The sequence below is a fragment of the Notechis scutatus genome, chromosome 6 (genome assembly GCF_049901735.1).
Source record: "Notechis scutatus isolate UNSWTSFEM ecotype Mainland chromosome 6, rNotScu1.2, whole genome shotgun sequence".
In the NCBI taxonomy this organism is placed as follows: domain Eukaryota; kingdom Metazoa; phylum Chordata; class Lepidosauria; order Squamata; family Elapidae; genus Notechis; species Notechis scutatus.
The window spans coordinates 28,538,822-28,557,260 of NC_142014.1; the positions used below are offsets into that span (position 1 = coordinate 28,538,822).

Sequence of the window (18,439 nt, forward strand, 5' to 3'; positions counted from 1 at the left end):
ACAGAGGTCAGTCCAGTCTCTTCTTGAAAGCTTCCAGGGATGAAGCTCCCACAACTTCTGAAGGCAACTTCTGTTCCATGGGTGGATTGCTCTCACTGGATAAAAATCTTGGCTGCTTGGCTATATAGAAATACTCTTCTAGACAACTTTTCCAGTTTTACAACTTGTAGAAGGAAGGAAACCCTTACAACAGTTTCCCCCCTCCTCTACTTCCGGTGATGGGGATAATCTAACAATAAAATCTGTTTGTTCGCAAGGATTACTGCCAATGGGAAAGTCGTTACTGACAAAGTTAGTAATGATGTTGTTATCAGCCAAGTCGGGGCAGAAGACATATTTCCCTTCTGAAGGGAAATTCCAACTTCTTAATGTCGTAAATTATTGTGGGTCGAGGCACAAACAAACAGGACTTGTATAATTTTATTAAAATTCTGGAATTTGACGTTTTAGATTCCTGGCAGGGCTAGCTAACTGCTTCATTTTTATCTGTCAAAATTGGAAAGGATGCCTATTTAATTTTAGTTTAATTTCATTTAGATTATTTTTTTTAATCTCGCCTTCATTATTTGATAAATAAGCTACCCCTCTATTATTCTTCGAGGGATGGAGGGCTCTCAACAAGAATTTATAGCAGCTAAGAGTTGTTTTTTCCCCCTCAGTATCAAAAGAGAAGGTTTGAAGATAATGCAGGCTGCCAAATGTTTTTCAGGAATGGGGGAGTAAAAATTTTATTATTGGGAATAATTCTTATGTTTCTGGTAGTTTTTTTTTTTTAATCATCAGATGGTGTTTGGTTTTTACTGGAAGATGACTCTTGATCAGAATGGGCTATGATGGGCTATCAGGACAAATAGATTAACTTCCTACCTTACAGTAACTGACTGAGGTTTATGTGGTGTTTTTTTTTGCTATGCTTTGAAGCGTTGCAAATAATAAAAAAATAAATAAACTGAGCTATCTTTGAGCTGCTGCAAATCAATGAAAAAAAGTCTTTTCCCATAATTGATTTAGGCCCGCAATGTTTTCCTAGCAAATAGAAACCTACTTTATGTAATTATTTACAAATTTTGCTCAGCCTTCTGTAACACAATTGTATAATTGCACATATAATTTTAATAGTTGCTAAGTAGCCATCTCCACGGTTTAAGTTCACTGATTCCTTCAATTCATACCAAGAGTAACCAGCCCCACGTTGCAAAATATTTTATGTAATTCATTTATTAAAAAATTGGAACAGGAAAGAAAGAGACAAATATGAAGGAAGCATTTATAAAGTTATTGCTGCCACCTAGTGTTTTAAATACTGCTATAGCCACCATCGACATTTTTACCAGCAAATTGAACATATTGTAGAATCTATATACAGTATATAAAAGCGAAATACCACTCATGCATAATCACAAAATCTCCAGAACCGTAAAGCCTACAAACTTGAACTTTGGCACGTATGTTCCTCTTGGCTTCCAGGTGCTCACTAAGAAAGGATTTTTCGAAATGACCATCAGAGCTATTAGTATTTCCTACATTATAATTATTATTAACACACTCTGATGCTAAGGAGTTCTACTCCCCCTCCCCACCTGAAAAGAAATCTCTTCCAAATGCAAAACACAAGCAGAGGAGAGGAGTTTCAGTTTCAGTTTCAGTTTCACAGCACCAAGCAGCTTTAGTACAGAGCAGTTGAGCTAACCCATGCCCAGGCTCCTGGCTGTCTCCTTCTTGCTCACACAGCAAATACCGTTTCAGTTTCCAAACAGTCCTCAACTCTCTCACACTGACAGGATGCTAGCCAGATGAATACCGATGGATGCTGGTAGGCAGAGGCAGAATTTTTCCTCTTATTTTCCTCCCCAAAAACTAAGCCCAACCACATAGTTTTGTAGCGAAGCACGGGTATCGAGCTAGTATAGATTAGCAGAGTTGGAAGGGACCTTGGAGGTCATTTAGTCCAATCCCCAGCTTGAGCAGGAGATCCCATACCATTTCAGACAAATGCTGTCCACTCTCTTCTTAAAAGCCTCCAATGATGGAGCAGCCACAACTTCTGAAGGCCAAGGTGTTCCATTGGTTGATGTTAGGAAACTTGTCCTTCCTTCTAGGTTGCTTCTCTCCTTAGTTTTGTTCAACTCCTAATAACTGAGTCTGCTGTTATTTATCTCCATCAGGTACTTTATGTTTCAAGATAATGCAATTGATTTCACGGAGTCATGCAAGCAACATGATGTGCTGCGTAAATTGCATTACTTTGAGTGGGTGTCAAACTATTCTAAATGTCTATTGAAGTAAATCACCTTTTGATCTGGTTGGAAAAGAGTGTTTAGATCCAATCTAATTGATGCTAGATTCCAAAATGGATGCAGATGTGATCTGCTGGATATTGAGCTGACCCACATTCCTGTTCTGTTTGCTGTTAAAATTGAACATGTATGAACATCATACATGGGAAAAGCTTTCATTATTTGTGTCTTTCTTTCTTTCTTTCTTTCTTTCTTTCTTTCTTTCTTTCTTTCTTTCTTTCTTTCTTTCTTTCTTTCTTTCTTTCTTTCTTTCTTTCTTTCTTTCCCTACCTACCCATCCACCCATCTTCCTCCCTCCCTTACTTCCTACCCATCCATCCATCCATCCATCCATCCATCCATCCATCCATCCATCCATCATCCATCTATCATCTATCTACCTTCCTTCCTTCCTATCATCCATCTATTATCTATGTATGTATGTATGAATGTATATCTATCTATCTGTCTATCATCTGCCTATCTGCCTATCTGCCCATCTATCTGTCTGTCTGTCTGTCTATCTATTTATCCGTCTATCATCAATCTGCCTTATCTATCTATCTATCTATCTATCTATCTATCTATCTATCCATCCATCATCTGTCTATCTGTCTGTCTGTCTGTCTGTCTATCTATCCATCTATCCATCATCTATCATCTGTCTGTCTATCTATCTATCTATCTATCTATCTATCTATCTATCTATCTATCATCTGTCTGTCTATCTATCTATCATCTATCTATCTATCTATCTATCTATCTATCTATCTATCTATCTATCTATCTATCTATCTATCTATCATCTATCTATCTATCTATCTATCTATCTATCTATCCATCTATCCAACATCTATCATCTGTCTGTCTATCTATCTATCTATCTATCTATCTCTATCTATCTATCTATCTATCTATCTATCTATCTATCTATCTATCTATCTTGTCTGAAGTGAAGTTTGTCTATTTGACATATGCCACCCATCTTGCTGAGAAGAGACTGTGCTCAGCTTACAAACATTTAAAGCCGGTAAGACTATAATATAAACTTGTAAAACATTAAAACAATGACTAATAATGTTGACGAGTATAAGCTTATAAAACATTTTTATTTTAAATTTATTAGCTAACCAACTCCAGTAGACTCTGAGCTGTGTATAAAACTGGGGAAAAACATTTTTAAAAAATCTAAAAACATTAAATCAGACAAGCAGCCCAGACTAAAATGATCCAATGAACAACAGAATCAACACAACCACAACAACAGAATTTATATTAGTGGATGCTAGCATCTGTACACTCGCACACTGAGAATTTGCTATCATTGTAATATGTGGAATACGTAGTGCTGCTGTAACTTCCAAGCCAATTAAAAATGTAACTATGGTTTATGACCAAAACAAATTCTGTCTAGCTGCTTCAGATGTTGGATTATATTAAAGCAACAATCGTGCCATTTTAATCTTATTTAGCTTTAAATTAATAGGTGCAAAAAAGGATTAGCTTAGTTTTGGCAAGTTTGGGGGGAATGTTAAACAATGTTTTATGTATACACACCTGGAATCTTAACAGAGAAGAAAACTTTTAGGTCTGTACATGCACAGGTTTGAGCTTAATTCAAAATAGTTTAGAAGTGCTTTGCCTACTATTGAAGTATGTTTGAAGTAGCTCTTTTGTACAATGAAAGTAGCTACCCGATTTGACCCAACTGCTTTAAGAATCTTAAAAGAGATTTTTTTGAAGAGGGGCAAGTTGCAAGGTGACTCTTTCAAACCAATTTAATACTGTTCCTTATTATTATTATTTCCTACTTAGCCAAACCAAAACGTAACTTGAAATATAGACTCATAAAATTGGCTTGCGCAAGACCGTTGTTAAGTGAATTTTCATCCCTGCAGTTGTTCAGTGAGTAACATGGTTGTTATTTAAGTGAATCTGGCTTACCCACCAATTTGGACTGTCAGAAGGTCACAAAAAAGGGAATCACATGACCCCGGGATACTGCAACTGTCATAAATACGAATCAGTTGCCAAGCATTCAAATTTCAATCACGTGCCATGGGGATGCTGCAATGGTCGTAAGTATGAGAAACGGTCAAAAGTGTTCTCACCCAGGCTTTGTCAAACGTAATTAATCACAAACTTGATTTAAAAGCAAAACCTATTTCATTGCAATGCTGAGAATTGCTTTCATTCCCAGCCAGGACTAATCTTAAACAGTTCTCCAAGATAAGCACACACCTTTCAGTGCTGTGGAACGCTACCAAAAACAGAAGTATCCAATTAATTATAAAAGAAACCAACCAAAGTACCAGAAAAAAAACCAACCAGAGTACACAGAGCTTCAAGGAGGACTCGGAATCTATTGAACTACTTTGCTTCCTGCAAAACTTTTTGTCATTGAGGTCTAACTTTTATCCCTTATGAGAGGGGCAATCACCTCCCAGCCTTACTCCCGAGTGTCCACTTTTGTCTCAGCTGCTCTTGCCTCCTAGCAGCCATGTGCACATGTGCACCGGGACCAGGCTCCCCTTGTTCCTCTGCCTCACTGCTGCCAGAGTCCAAAGGTCCAAAGGCAGTACCCCACTCCCAGATGGTTCTGGCCCCATCCCTGCATCGGACACAGGACCCTCGTCCGAGTCCACTCCAGACTCCCAGACTGGTCCCCTTTCTTCCCCACTGTCCGACTCTGCTGCCATCTGCACTGGCTGCCTGCGAACCACAACAATAAGTCATTTTTCTCACATTGTAATGTTGAATGGCCACAAAATGAATGGTTAGGTCGAGGACTAATTATACACACTTAGAATGAGGCACTGAATTTAAAGAGACGTGGTTCGGAATAAATGGGAGTAAGATTTACCTCAGAACACCATCTACTCAGTACAGCTAGTCCTCGACTCCCAACGATTCATTTAGTGACTGTTCAAAGTTACAACGGCACTGAAAAAAGTGACTAATGATTGTTTGTCCACACATGACCGTTGCAGCATCCCCAAGGTCACGTGATCAAAATTCAGAGCCTTGGCAATTGACTCACATTTATGACAGTTTCAGTGTCCCGGGGGGTTACGTCATCCCCTTTTGCGGCCTTCTGACAAGCAAAATCCATAAGGTTAGACTGCAGGCAAACTTACCTCACTGTGCATACGTGCGCCTCACAGCTGATTTTTGGCTGGTTTGAGGCCTTTTTCGGCCTCCCAGAGGCTTGAGGAAGGCTTCTGAAGGCTTTGCAGGCCGAAAACTAGGCCCATTTCAGCACTTCCTGTTTTCCCGAAAATACCGGAAGTGACGAAACGGGCCTAGTTTTTGGCCTGCAAAGCCTGCAGAAGCCTGCAAAGCCTTCCTCAAGCCTGTGGGAGGCCAAAAAAGGCCTCAAAGCAGCCGAAAATCAGCTGTGAGGTGCAGTGCAAGTAAGGGGGCAGTGGGGCGTGGGTGGGGATTGCGCACGCATGTGTGGGGGGCGTGAGGGGGCGCATTGCCTTCTGGGTGCTGGCACGTGAGCGCGAGCATGCAAGTGTGTGCACAATTTTTGGCACAGGAGCCCAAAAAGGTTAGCCACCACTGGTATATACAGTACCACCTTTGCATTATAATAACTATGTAGCTTATCTAATGCTCATCATTATTGCAAACCATTTACAGACAGGTATTCAGCAATTTCCCCACAGGGTGCCACGTTCTTCGAGCCTAACTTTTACAAGTAGCGTGTCTGTCGGATTCCTCAGCGATTTCGTTTTTAATGGCTATAACTTGATCCTCCAGCTGCTTCAGCTGATCCGCCTTTTGCTGTTTAATCTGGTTCAAATCTTGTATCTTCTTTTCCAGATCTAAAAATAACCAAAGCAAGGCATGTAAACAGAGGTAAACAGATTAACGGAGTTGGAAGGGACCTTGGAGCTCATATAGTCCAACCCCCCCTTCTGCCCAAGCAGGAGACCCTACACCATTTCTGACAGAGGGCAGTCCAGTCTCTTCTTCCAGTGATGAAGCTCCCACAACTCCCGAAGACAACTTTTGTTCCGTGGGTGGACTGCTCTTACTGTCAGAACATTTCTCCTTATTTCCAGGTTGAATCTCTCCTTGATCAGTTTTCACCCATTGTTCCTTGTCTGGCCTTCAGGTGCTTTGGAAAATAGCTTGACCCTTCCTCTTTGTGGCAACCCCTCAAATATTGGAAGACTGCTCTCCTGTCTCCCCTGGTCCTTCTCTTCACTAGATTACCCTGGCTCAGTTCCTGTAATCGTTCTTCATTATGTTTTAGCCTCCAGTCCCCTCATCATCCTGGTTGCTCTTCTCTGCACTCTTTCTAGAGTCTCAACATCTTTTTTATAGTGTGGTGACCAAAACTGGATGCAGTACTCTAGGTGTGGTCTTACTAAGGCTTTATAGCAGGGGTGGGCAAACTTTTTGGCTCGGGGGCCTCATTGACTTTTAAAATTTGACAGACGGGCCGGGTCAGCACAAGATATGATACATATAAAAAACTGCAAAATCTCCGCAAAATCAAGTCACTGCGCCTAATGTGCCACCTGGTGTCGAAATGCCTGTCATTACAAGTCAAAATCAAATGAATGCAATCATTCAATCATTCACATCAAACCTTAATTCTGTACCAATCTTCGGTGGGCCGGATTAAAAAGACCAACGGGCCGGATGTGGCCCGCGGGCCGTAGTTTGCCCACCCCTGCTTTATAGAGTGGTATTAGTACCTCCCTTGATCTCAATTGTATCCTTCTGTTAATGCAACTTGGGATTGCATTGGCTTTTTTGGCTGCTGCCGCACACTGCTAGTCATATTTAGCTGGTTGTCCATTAAGACTCCAAAATCCGTCTCCCAGTTACTGCTATTAAGCCTGGTTTCACCCAGTCTGTATCAGAGGTGGTCTTCAGCAGGTTCTGACCAGTTCTGGAGAACCGGTAGCAGAAATTGTGAGTTCAGAGAACTGGCAAATAGCACCTCTGACTGGCCCTGCCCCAATCTACTCTCTACCTTCCACTGAGTCCCAGCTGATTGGCTGGGTCTCCTTTGGTTGCCCTGCACAGGAGAAGGGAGCTGGAAAGCAGGTTAGTGGGGTGGGGAGGGAATGGGAATTTTGCAGTAATCTTCCCCTGCCACGCCCTCCAAGCCAGGTAGTAAAAAATTTTGAATCCCACCACTGGTCTCTATCTACGTGCATACAAGTAATGTAAATTACCAGTGATTCTTTTCACTTTCTCCGCGGTCTCATTAGCCAGTTCTTCTGCCTCTTTTTTCAACCAGTTGAGTTTCTCCAAAGTTTCTAATGTAACTCCGTGGGTCAGGAGTTTGTCTTGCAAGTTGCTGTATTCGTGTTCAAGATTAGCAAGCTCCTAAAAATAAACAAGGAACAGAGTCTGTATAAATGCGTCCAAATTTTGATCACGTGACCATAGGGAATTCTACAGTGGTTGGAAGTGTGAAAAATGGTCATAACTCCCCCCCCCCTTTTTTTTTTCAGGGGGATAAACAAGGATGCTCAAATGGCATTTTACCTTATTACTCGCTGTCGCTTGAGTTTGGGCTTCCTCTGCCTTTGATCTTGCATCTATGGCTTGGATTCTGTTCCTCTCCATTTTGGTCTTCAGGGAACCTATTTCGTTGGCCAGTTTGGACTGTTTTTCTGGAAAAGCCTGCAACTCAGTGGCAGCCTTCTTCATTTGGTTCTCAGCCTGCACCGAGAAACATAACTAATTAAAGGGGTTGCCCTCATTGTTAGAGGACAATGATTGAAAAAGACAAGAGAATGTTAAAAAATTAAATCTCAAATGTCCCAAAGGTGCTTTTTTCAAGAGGCAACTGGACTTTTCTGGTTTTTCTTGGAAGATGTTTCGCTTCTCATCCCAGAAGCTTCTTCACCTCTGACTGGATGGTGGGGAATGGAAGGATTTATACTCCTTGCAGACAGCTGGTCATTTGCATCCTTTTAGAGGGTCATTGAGGCCACTTGGAGGTTTAATCTGTGTCCTCAGGGTCACCTGAGTAGTGGTCCTGGTTCCTAGTCTGCAATTTTTCCTCTGGGAATCCGTTCCTACTCCATTCCAAGGGTGTTCATCCCGAATTGTCTAGACTGATTCTCAGTCATCCGGAGATATACAGATAAACCTCCAAGTGGCCTCAACGACCCTCTAAAAGGATTCAAATGACCAGCTGTCTGCAAGGCATATAAATCCTTTCATTCCCCACCATCCAGTCAGAGCTGAAGAAGCTTCTTGGGTGAGAAGCGAAACATCTTTAAAAAAAACCCAGAAAGTCCAGTTGCTTCTTGAAAGAAGCACTTTTGGGACAACAATGATCTGGATGACTGAGAATCTCCATAGATAAATATCACATGCTTTAATTTACGATCTTTGAGTGGACCGAGGATACCTCTGAAATATTTGCTATCGTTTTTTCCACTTTCTCATTGAAAGTTGCCAAGGCATCTTGGGTTTGTTGCTGAGTAACTTCTACTTCTTTCAGGTGGGTTATAATTTCATCAGCCGTGGTGAGAGCTTTTGTTTTATCCCTGAGTTTAAAAAGAAAGAAAGACATACCTTGAAAGAAGCAAGAAATCTGCATGCCAGGAAGTATTAATTGGAAGGAGAATATAATAATTAGAGAAAGAAAGAGAACCCAATGAGCAAACCCAATGAATCTTTATTGCATGTCATTTAGGAAATAGGACAAGAATGGAACAGAACATTAGAGTTACAAAGGACTTAATCATAACTGGATTGCTCAGTTGACATTGTTTTTCTTACTGAATGATTCAAAAGTTATTATGGGATACATTTAGCCAAATCAGAATATCCATTTTCAGGGGTTTGCATTGGATGATCACAAATACAAATAAGACATTGTTGGGGTCCTTGGTGCTCTCTAAGCTTGGTTGTTTTCTTGCAGATGTTTCATTACCCAACTGGGTAACACCATCAGTGCTAGAAGGGAGTGGAGTTTGTGGAGCGGAGGAGAACAGTGGGGCCCTTGGTGCTCTCTGAACTTTTTTTTTTCTGCAGACATTTCATGACCCAACTAGGGAACATCATCAGTATGTTCTGACCTAGTCTTCCCAAAAGCATGAAGCCAACTCCTCATCCTGATAAAACCCCTTTTATTTAGGTTAAAGGGAATTCCTCTCCAGCAAAGTCCCAGCCAACAGTCTTTCAAGAGATTTCACAACTACAAACCTTTATCAGGCTTGGAGAGTTGCCAGGCCAATATCTTCCAAATGCCACACTGTAGCAGACAATACTTGGCAAGGAGTCACGAACAGATCTTCACCCTAATGAATTGAACCAATTGTTTCCTGCAAACCCCACTCCCCTTTCACTCCTCTTTATTTCTTATGGGAGGGGCCATTTACCATCCACCTGTGGCCATTACTTCAGAGTCAGCCCTTGTTCCTTAAATGTTCCCTTCTCCTGGCAGCTCTGCGCATACACATACTGGGAACAGGCTCCAGCTGCTCTTCTGCCCCACTGATCTCCGACTCCAAAGGCAGCTGATAATTGTTGGACGGCCTGTGCCCCATCTCTGCCTCTGATGCAGAGCCCTCATCAGAGCCTTCCCCAGACTCCAGGACTGGCCCATGTTTCCCCCCAACCTCCTCACTGTCCGAGTCCACTGCCAGCTTCTCTGGCCGCTGGCGGGCCACAACACAGTGCTTGAAGGGACTGCAATTTGTTCTCATTGGCCACTCCCTTTACCACTGATGATGTTATCTAACTGGATAATGAAACATCTTCAAGAAAACAGCTAAGCTGAGAGAGCACCAAGGACCCCACAGTTGAAATACAGGTAGTCCTCAACTTACGACCACAACTGAGCGCAAGTGAGAAATTTGGTACATGAGTTTTGCCGCAGTCCACGACTTTCCTTGCCACATTTGTTAAGTTAATCCCTGCACTTGTTAAGTGAGTAACACAATTGTTAAGTGAATCAAGCTTCCCCATTGACTTTGCTTCTCAGACGATGGCATGACCCCGGGACACTGCAACCGTCATAAACATGAGTCAGAATTTTGATCACATGACCATGAGGATGTTGCAATGGCCATTCGTGTGAAAATGATCATAAGTCACATTTTTCAGTCTGTTGTAGCTCGGATCGGTCACTAAGTGAGTTGTTGTAAGTTGAGGACTACCTGTAGTCTCACCTATCAGTACAAATAAGAAAACACATTACTTACTCAGCTTCTTTGGCTTTCTTCAAAAGCTTCTCTGGTTCTTCCTTTTGTTTCTTTAAGTTTTGGGTATATTTTATGCTGTCCTCACAATGTGTTATGAGACTCTTGAGGTTGTTGAGAAGGTCTGGCAGCTCCTGAGGTCCCTCGTGCATCTTGATGGCCAGAACATAATTTGCAACTTTTTCTATATCCTCCGGCGGGGCACTTTCCTCTTAGAAAAGTGAGGAGGGATGTATGTAGGGTCAAAACTTTGCATCCTAGACTTATACACCGCTTCACAGTGCTTTACAGCCCTCTCTAAGTAGTTTACAGAGTCAGCCTCTTGCCCCCAACAATCTGGGTCCTCATTTTACCGGCCTTGGAAGGATGGAAGGCTGAGTCGACCTTGAGCAGGTCAGGATCAAACTGCTGTCAGTTGGCAGAATTAGCCTGCAGCACTGCATGCTAACCACTGCGCCATCATGACTTAGATAGCAATAGCCCTTAGCCTTATAAAGCTCTTCACAATGCTTTACAGCCCTCTCTAAGCAGTTTACAGAGCCAGCATCTTGCCACCAACTATCGGGGTCCTCATTTTACCGACCTCGGAAGGATGGAAGGCTAAGTCAACCTTGAGCCGGTCAGGATTGAACTCCAGGCTATGGACAGTCTGCCTGCAATACTGCCTTCTAACCACTGCACCACCACAGCTTAAATAACAATAGCACTAGCACTTAGACTTATATATTGCTTCATACTCTTTACATCCCTCTTTAACAGTTTATAGAGTCAGCCTATTGCCCCCAACAATGTAGGTCCTCTTTTTAATGACCTCGGAAGGACAGAAAGCTGAGTCAACCTTGAGCCAGTCAAGGTTGATCGAACTGCTGGCAGTCGGCAGAGTTTGCCTGCAATACTGCATGCTAACCACCATGCCACCCATTAAAAATAATAATGTTTTATTATCTAATTGTTGTTTTTTGTGCATTGTTTTAGATCAATGTTTCAACCTCAGATCTCAAGATGTGTGGAATCCAATTGCTAGAATTCCCCAGCCTGTTGGGAAGCTAATTATTTATTAATATTCTTATTTGTGTATATACACATTAGTGTATTATTTATTAGCATTCTGTTTGTGTATATGCACAAAACCCTTTGTCCACATTTTTATAATGCTGTAACATACCTGAATTACTTTGAATGGTCAGTTCTTGGTATGAAGAACAGTTGCTTAAATGTGAGCTAAATTGGCTTATTATTAATCGAAAGTGGACCACAACTGATATTAATAATATCATTTTAATTTTGTTAACATGCCTGCAACGCTGAATTTATTTCGCACGACGTATACTGAAAACGGGAGAGAAAGAATAGCACATTTACCTAGCAAAAAATTCTTCAGTCTCTTGATCAGCTGTTTCATGTTTTCTCTTTTGTTTTCCATTTGATATTTACTTTTCTCCAGTTTTCCATGTATCTCCAATGTTTTTTCCTTAGTGTCTTCAGTCATTTTCCTTATAGTTTCGATCTGTGAGGGTACATTTCGATAACAATCTGATTTTTCTTTTATTATCAGTTTTATTGGTGGTGGAAAAAACAAAGTGATGATAATATTTCCCCCATAACTTCTAGATCCGTTTTTCAGTTCTAACCCTAAGCCTGGATTAAAGCAAAAGTAGGTTTTAGGATCTGTTTTTTTAAAGTGATTGACTGAACTCATCCAAAGGCCAGAGGTATAAATTATTTTAGGAGAGGAAGTGATGTCAAAAAGTTAAACTTATCAGGTGAGAAAGATCAGCTCCCTACAGGAAGATCTAATTAAATTGATTCATTGCTAAACAACCTATGCATCCTCTCAACTAAGCATTAGCACCTGCATAGAGTTAGATCAGGGTCAATGGAATTCAAGGGAGTTCAATTGTGACTATGTAAGGATTCTAGGCTGCTACCTCTTTTCACTCCACCCTCAGGTTCTGCACTCCTTCTCCTACAAAATGGTGGATACGACTGCACAGGTGAATCCACCAAGTTTGACTTTTTTAACCTGCCCCCTCCAGATAATTTTTGCCTGGGGGAAAATAGTTTTTGATACCCACATGTTAGACATATATAAAATCAGAATCATAATACTACAAGTACAGTGGTGGGATTCAAAAATTTTATTAACGGTTCTGTGGGCATGGCTTGGTGGGCATAGTGTGGCTTGGTGGGCGTGGCAGGGGAAGGAGACTGCAAAATCTCTATTCCCATCCCACCCCACTAACCTGCTTTCCAGCTCCATCCTCCTGTGCAGGGCAACCAAAGTAGACCCAGCCGATCAGCTGGGACTTGGGAGGCAGAGAATAGATGGGGTTGGCGGGGCCAGTCAGAGGTGGTATTGGCTGGTTATCCGAACTACCTAAAATTTCCACTACCGGTTCTCCAGAACTGGTCAGAACTTGCTGAATACTACCTCTGACCTAGTGTCTATTTTTACCATTCTAAAAATAGCCCACGGTGAATGGTTGGTTGTTAGCTTCCTTACTGTGGGAAAAATACCACACTGGAGGAAGGGAGCTAATCAGGGAAAGAGGGATGGGAATAAACAAAACCAGCACAGCTCTCTTCCCACACAGTCCCTACATTCCTGATTTGTGGGTGTAGCATAGTTTCCATGTCATTTCTGTAATTTAAAAAAAATAGATTCTTTGTACTGGACCTATTTCAGTACTGAGAGCATTTAAAATCTGCTTTCTCCAGAGACAGAGACAGAAGCTCATGTAGACCCTATAATCCAGAACAGTTGGTTTTCTGGTGCAGGCCAACTATACTGTTGGAGACTCATTCACAAACCCTGTATAAATTGGATAATTTATTAACTAGATCATTGTTCTTGAGAACAATCGTGCAGGAGCCATGTGTTATGCTCAATAATGCAAGAGAGCTTCTTCAACGATGTCAGCAGTGAAAGATTGCACAAATTGTGAAAGTCTGTCATGCCGCCCTGTCAGAGTCTGAATCTGAGGAGGAAGATGAACAGCTGACAGGGAGTGGGAGTGTGGCTCTGTTGGCTGTGGAGGAAACTGGGGAAGGGCAAAGTCCGGCTGGGCAGAGCAGGGAAGAGGTAGAACAAGGGAGAGGGAGTTCAGAGGAAGACCCAGGCCCACCCTCTCTTCATCCTAGGGCACACAGGGAAGAATGGAGAAGAGAGCAACGTGGGGTACATGGCTTACAGGGGAGGAGAGGGCCCCGATTCCCTTCATTAGGCACACCTGGGAAGAGAGTTTAAAGGAGAGGCAGCTGAGAGCGGCGTTTTCTGGGAACAAATGTGAGTTTATCTTGTGCTGACTTTGCTTAACTGTGTTCCTGATGTCTTCCCAACCGTGTTGAGTTATTGCTGTGCCTTCTGGAATTCTTGCTCCTGCCCTGTTGGACTAGTTACTTCATCTTGCCTTGATTGGACTTATAGTTACAGTTTTTGTTGACCACATCTTAGACTTGATTCTCTGCAGCCAAAGGCTGTTCCTGGGAGAGTTTTTCTCCAGCCCAGAAGGTAACCAGGACATTGAGGGCAAAGTTGGAGCTAATAAAGGGACTACTACTGATTATCTGACAGCAATGCCTTTGTGCCACGCCCCAGGTCATCACAAAGTCCTTTGAAAGTTTATTTGCTACTTGCCTCCAGTTGTGGGTGCTCCAACACTGGAGATTTTAAGAAGAGGCTAGACAACTATTTATCTGAAATATAGAGTTTCCTGTTTGAACAGGAAGTTGGACTAGAAGATCTTTGAGGTCCCTTCCAACTCTGTTATTCTGTACTCTGCTATTTTAAGAGAGATGGCACATGTTAAAAATCGAATCCAATTTCAATTATTGACTTACTAGTTACTAACACATGTCTATCTCTCAGCCTTAGTGTCAACACCTTTACAATAGGACACAATCAAGGAAGTAAGAATTGCATAGCTCTTCATAAGAAGTTTTTAATACAAGAATTAGCGGTAAGGTACAAAAATTTGGAAAGTATTATAGAAGCCTGCAGAGATCTGAGAGCATTAAGATAGACCATATTTGGAAGTTCTGGATGTCTTCTTCACATGATTTATGTACCTTAGCTGGACTGATTTGCCATTTATTAAATAAGCTACTAACACATTGTTCAATTTGTTGATGCTTTTTGTCTAGAGCACTCCTACCAAACAAACAAACAAACAAAAGCCAGCACCTCTGGTTTTGTTGTGGGTGTTCCAACACTGGAGGTTTTTTAAGAAGAAATTGGACAGCCATTTGTCTAAAATCGTATAGGGTTTCTTGCTTGAGCAGTGTTTGAAGAGACCCCTCCAAGGTCTCTTCCCACACTGTTATTCTATGTTCTAAAGCAAGAGGAAGCAGGAAACATAAGTATTTGTGTAGGAAATTCTGTTTATATAAAGCGCCACAGAGCAAACAAAGAGCACAGTCACCATGTGCTTTACTGCTCAATTATTTTACTGTGACAGGAAACAGGAAACTCTACTTAGGACAAAAGAGCATATTCTGTTATTGTGGTTTCTTCCTCAGCCTTCTAACAATCTTTTGCAATTATCTCTCCATCTATTAACAGGGATTATTGCAATCTGTCTCTTGCGCATTTCAAGAACTGTGAAAAACTTTTGGAGCTCAGGAGCTTGCAACAAACATAAGTGTTAACATACAGTACCTTATTCTGAGATCCTTGCGTCTGATTAGTTAGGTTACTTAACAGCTGGCCTGTGAGATCAGCCTTTCTAAAGGCATTGGTAGAAACGGGGTATGCTCCATCACAGTTTGGACCGCCACAATGTTTGTTGCCCTGCCTGTCACGACATAAAGCCCCGCCACACTCTGCCATGGCACATGAGATGTTTCCTGGCATCCCACATACCTGCATGAAAACACAAGTCAGGCATTCATAGTGAAGTGATCAGCAGAAACATAACTCAATGTGTTTTCATTCTGCAACCCAAATCTACTGGGGAGATGATCATGATTAACTCACATTTAATTACAACAATTTGTCTGAAATTGTATAGGGTTTCCTGCCAGAGCAGGGGGTTGGACTAGAAGTCCTCCAAGGTCCCTTCCAACTCTGCTATTCTATTTTGTTCTATTCTACTCTACTTTACTCTCTTCCCTTCCCTTCCTCTTCCCTTCCATTCCTCTTCTCTTCTCCTTTCCTCTCCTCTCCTCTACCCTTCCCTTCCCTCCCTTCCCTTCTCATTCCCTTCTCTATTCCTATTACTGTTCTATTATATTCTACCCTACCCTACATTTTATTCTACTCTACTCTACTCTACCCTACCTTCTATTCTATCCTACCCTACCTTCTATTCTACTCTACTTACTTTACTCTACCCTACCCTACCCTACATTCAATTCTAGTCTACTCTTCATTCTATTCTATTCTATTCTATTCTATTCTATTCTATTCTATTCTCTATTCATTCTATTCTATTCTATTCTATTCTACCTATTCTACTCTACCCTACCCTACATTTTATCCTACTCTATCTACTCTACTCTACTCTATTCCATTCTATTTTTCCAACTGTTATTCTGTTCTGTGACATATCATCAGCTCTGAAAATGTTTAAAATAGTGTACGCTAGCTAACATCTCAGGTTAAAACCTTTTAAATGGACTGACATAATATGTCTCAGGTCAGCTTACTATAAGAACAACATACAGTTAGTCCTTGACTTACAACCCAATTGAGCCCAACATTCTTGTTGCTAAGTGAGACATTTGTTACATGAGCTTTGCCCCATTTTACAATCTTTCTTGTCACACTTGTTAAATGAATCACTGCACCTGTTAAGTTAGTAACAACCATTGTTACGTGAATCCAGCTCCCCCATTGACGCCGCTGGTCAGAAGGTCGCAAAAGGGGATCATGTAACCATGGGACACTGCAACTGTCATAAGTACGAATCAATTGCTAAGTGCCCGAACTTTGATCACGGGACTGTGGGGATGCTTCAGCGGGCGTAAGTGTGAAAACTGGTCCCAAGTCACTTTTTTCTGTGCTGTTGTACCTATGAACAGTTACTAAATGAATTGTTGTAGGTCAAGGAACCACCCGTATGTGATTTCTCATTAGCTCTATTCCTAATATATCCTCTTCCCAGAGATTTAGCTGATTTAGCCTTTCTCTCAGCAAGAAATTAATTGTCTTACTTTTCCATTGATATTTTCAATTTCTGACATTGTGAACGTCTTCAGGTGACTCAGTGTAACGTTCTCCTTTACGCCCAGGTCATTCAGCAGGGCAGACGCGTTGCTCCTTAGTTCTCCCCCGTGAACTAGGAGGGATCTGGTTTCATTGGTTCTCTTCTCAGCAGCCAACATGATTTGATGATAATTCTTTAATTTGTCGAAAAAATCTGCAGGTCGAATGAGAGTCATTTCAACATAGCATCTAATCCAGGGGTGGGCTTCAAAAATCTTAGCAATGAGTTCTCTGCCCGGTTGCTGGGTGGGTGTGGCCATGGTGGGCATGGCCTAGCCTGCCTCTTGCACCATGGGGGGGGGGTTTTACCCTCCTCAGGCTCCGGAGACTTTCGTCGAGCCTCCAGGAGGGCAAAAATGGCTTCCCCGGGCTCCAGAGGCCCTCTGGAGGCTGGAAATGGGCCTGTTTCCAGCCTTCTGGAGCCTCCAAGAGGCCCATTTTTCGCTCTTCCCGAGCCTCCGCATGGGCCCTGTGCTTACCTGGCATCCAAAACGGGCCATGTGGGGACTCCTGGGAGAGGCAAGGTGAGGGGGGCAGACAGTGGTGGGATTTACCGGTTCCTTCCAGCCTGCCTGCCTGTCTGCCTGCCTTCCTCTCTTATTTCCTTTCTCATTTTCCTTCCTGGTGGCACAGTGGTTAGAAAGCAGGATTGCAGGTTGACTCTGCTCACATCCAGTAGTTCAATCCTGACTGGCTCGAGGTTGACTCAGCCTTCCACCCTTCTGAGGTTGGTAAAATGAGGACCCAGATTATTCCTCCCTCCCTCCCTCTCTTATTCCCTTTCTCATTCTTCTTCCCGGTGGCACAGTGGATAGAATGCAGTATTGCAGGCTAAATCACTGCTCACTGCCAGGAGTTCAATCCTGACTGGCTCAAAGTTGACTCAGCCTTCTGTCCTTCCGAGGTCAGTAAAATGAGGACCCAGATTGTTGGGGGCAAGAGGCTGACTCTGTAAACCGCTTAGAGAGGGCGGTAAAGCACTATGAAGTGGTATATAAGTGCTATTGCTATAAATCACTTTTTCAACTGCTATTGTAACTTCAAAACAATCACTAAATGAATGTTCATAAGTCGAGAACTTCTTATAAAAAGCTTTCTCCTCCCAAATGATCTATGAATGAACTCCATTTTTCAGCTTTTTATGAAAGATAGTTTGACGTACTTTCGATCAGTAAAAACTTTATGTTCTTAATTCTTGCTTACCCTGGAATTGCAAGTAATTCATCCTGTGATGCACTTCCATTGTCTTCTGCAGGCTTTCAGAGAGATTGTCAACATCTTTCTGCAAGTTTTCCATTATGATGTCAAAATCAGGAATCTGATCCAGTGTGCCAGGTTGCAGAAACATGTGAGAAACTGTTTGCCTGGAAAAGAACAATAGGTCAACTATTACCATGTTTCCCCAAAAATAAGACCCTGTCATTCACACACACACACACACACACACACACACACACACACACACACACATATGTGTGTGTTTTCGTAGATTTTCTTACGAAAAAGCCAACCAATCTGCAAACACCAACTTCATCAACCAATCTAGAAATAACAACACAGCCAACCTCCCCACCAGTATTTATAGAGAGACGGCAGCTCCGATCATGCTTTGCTTGCACAAGCATGAAGCCGAAAGCACCAGCCTGAGGTGAGTGGGACCTCATCGAAATGCCGCCAAGATACTCTCAATCTTACACGGGAAAAGACCCGAACACGCCAAGACCTGCATGTGTGTGTGTGTGTGTGTGTGTGTGTGTGTGTGTGTGTGTGTT

General features: G+C 42.1%; 1 protein-coding gene across 1 annotated transcript in view; it reads right to left on the reverse strand.

Moving 5' to 3' along the window:
• Positions 1-5,734: 5,734 nt before the first annotated feature.
• LAMB4 (laminin subunit beta 4) overlaps positions 5,735-18,439 on the reverse strand; it is a 57,621-nt gene continuing 44,916 nt past the window's right edge. The window contains exons 25-33 of the mRNA XM_087969101.1: positions 17,871-18,031; positions 16,616-16,821; positions 15,120-15,323; positions 11,825-11,969; positions 10,466-10,673; positions 8,665-8,803; positions 7,791-7,967; positions 7,475-7,628; positions 5,735-6,106 (exon numbers count right to left, since the gene is read on the reverse strand). Coding sequence (XP_087825227.1) covers positions 5,967-6,106; positions 7,475-7,628; positions 7,791-7,967; positions 8,665-8,803; positions 10,466-10,673; positions 11,825-11,969; positions 15,120-15,323; positions 16,616-16,821; positions 17,871-18,031 — 1,534 coding nt within the window. The 3' untranslated portion in view covers positions 5,735-5,966. The remainder of the gene's footprint in view (positions 6,107-7,474; positions 7,629-7,790; positions 7,968-8,664; positions 8,804-10,465; positions 10,674-11,824; positions 11,970-15,119; positions 15,324-16,615; positions 16,822-17,870; positions 18,032-18,439) is intronic.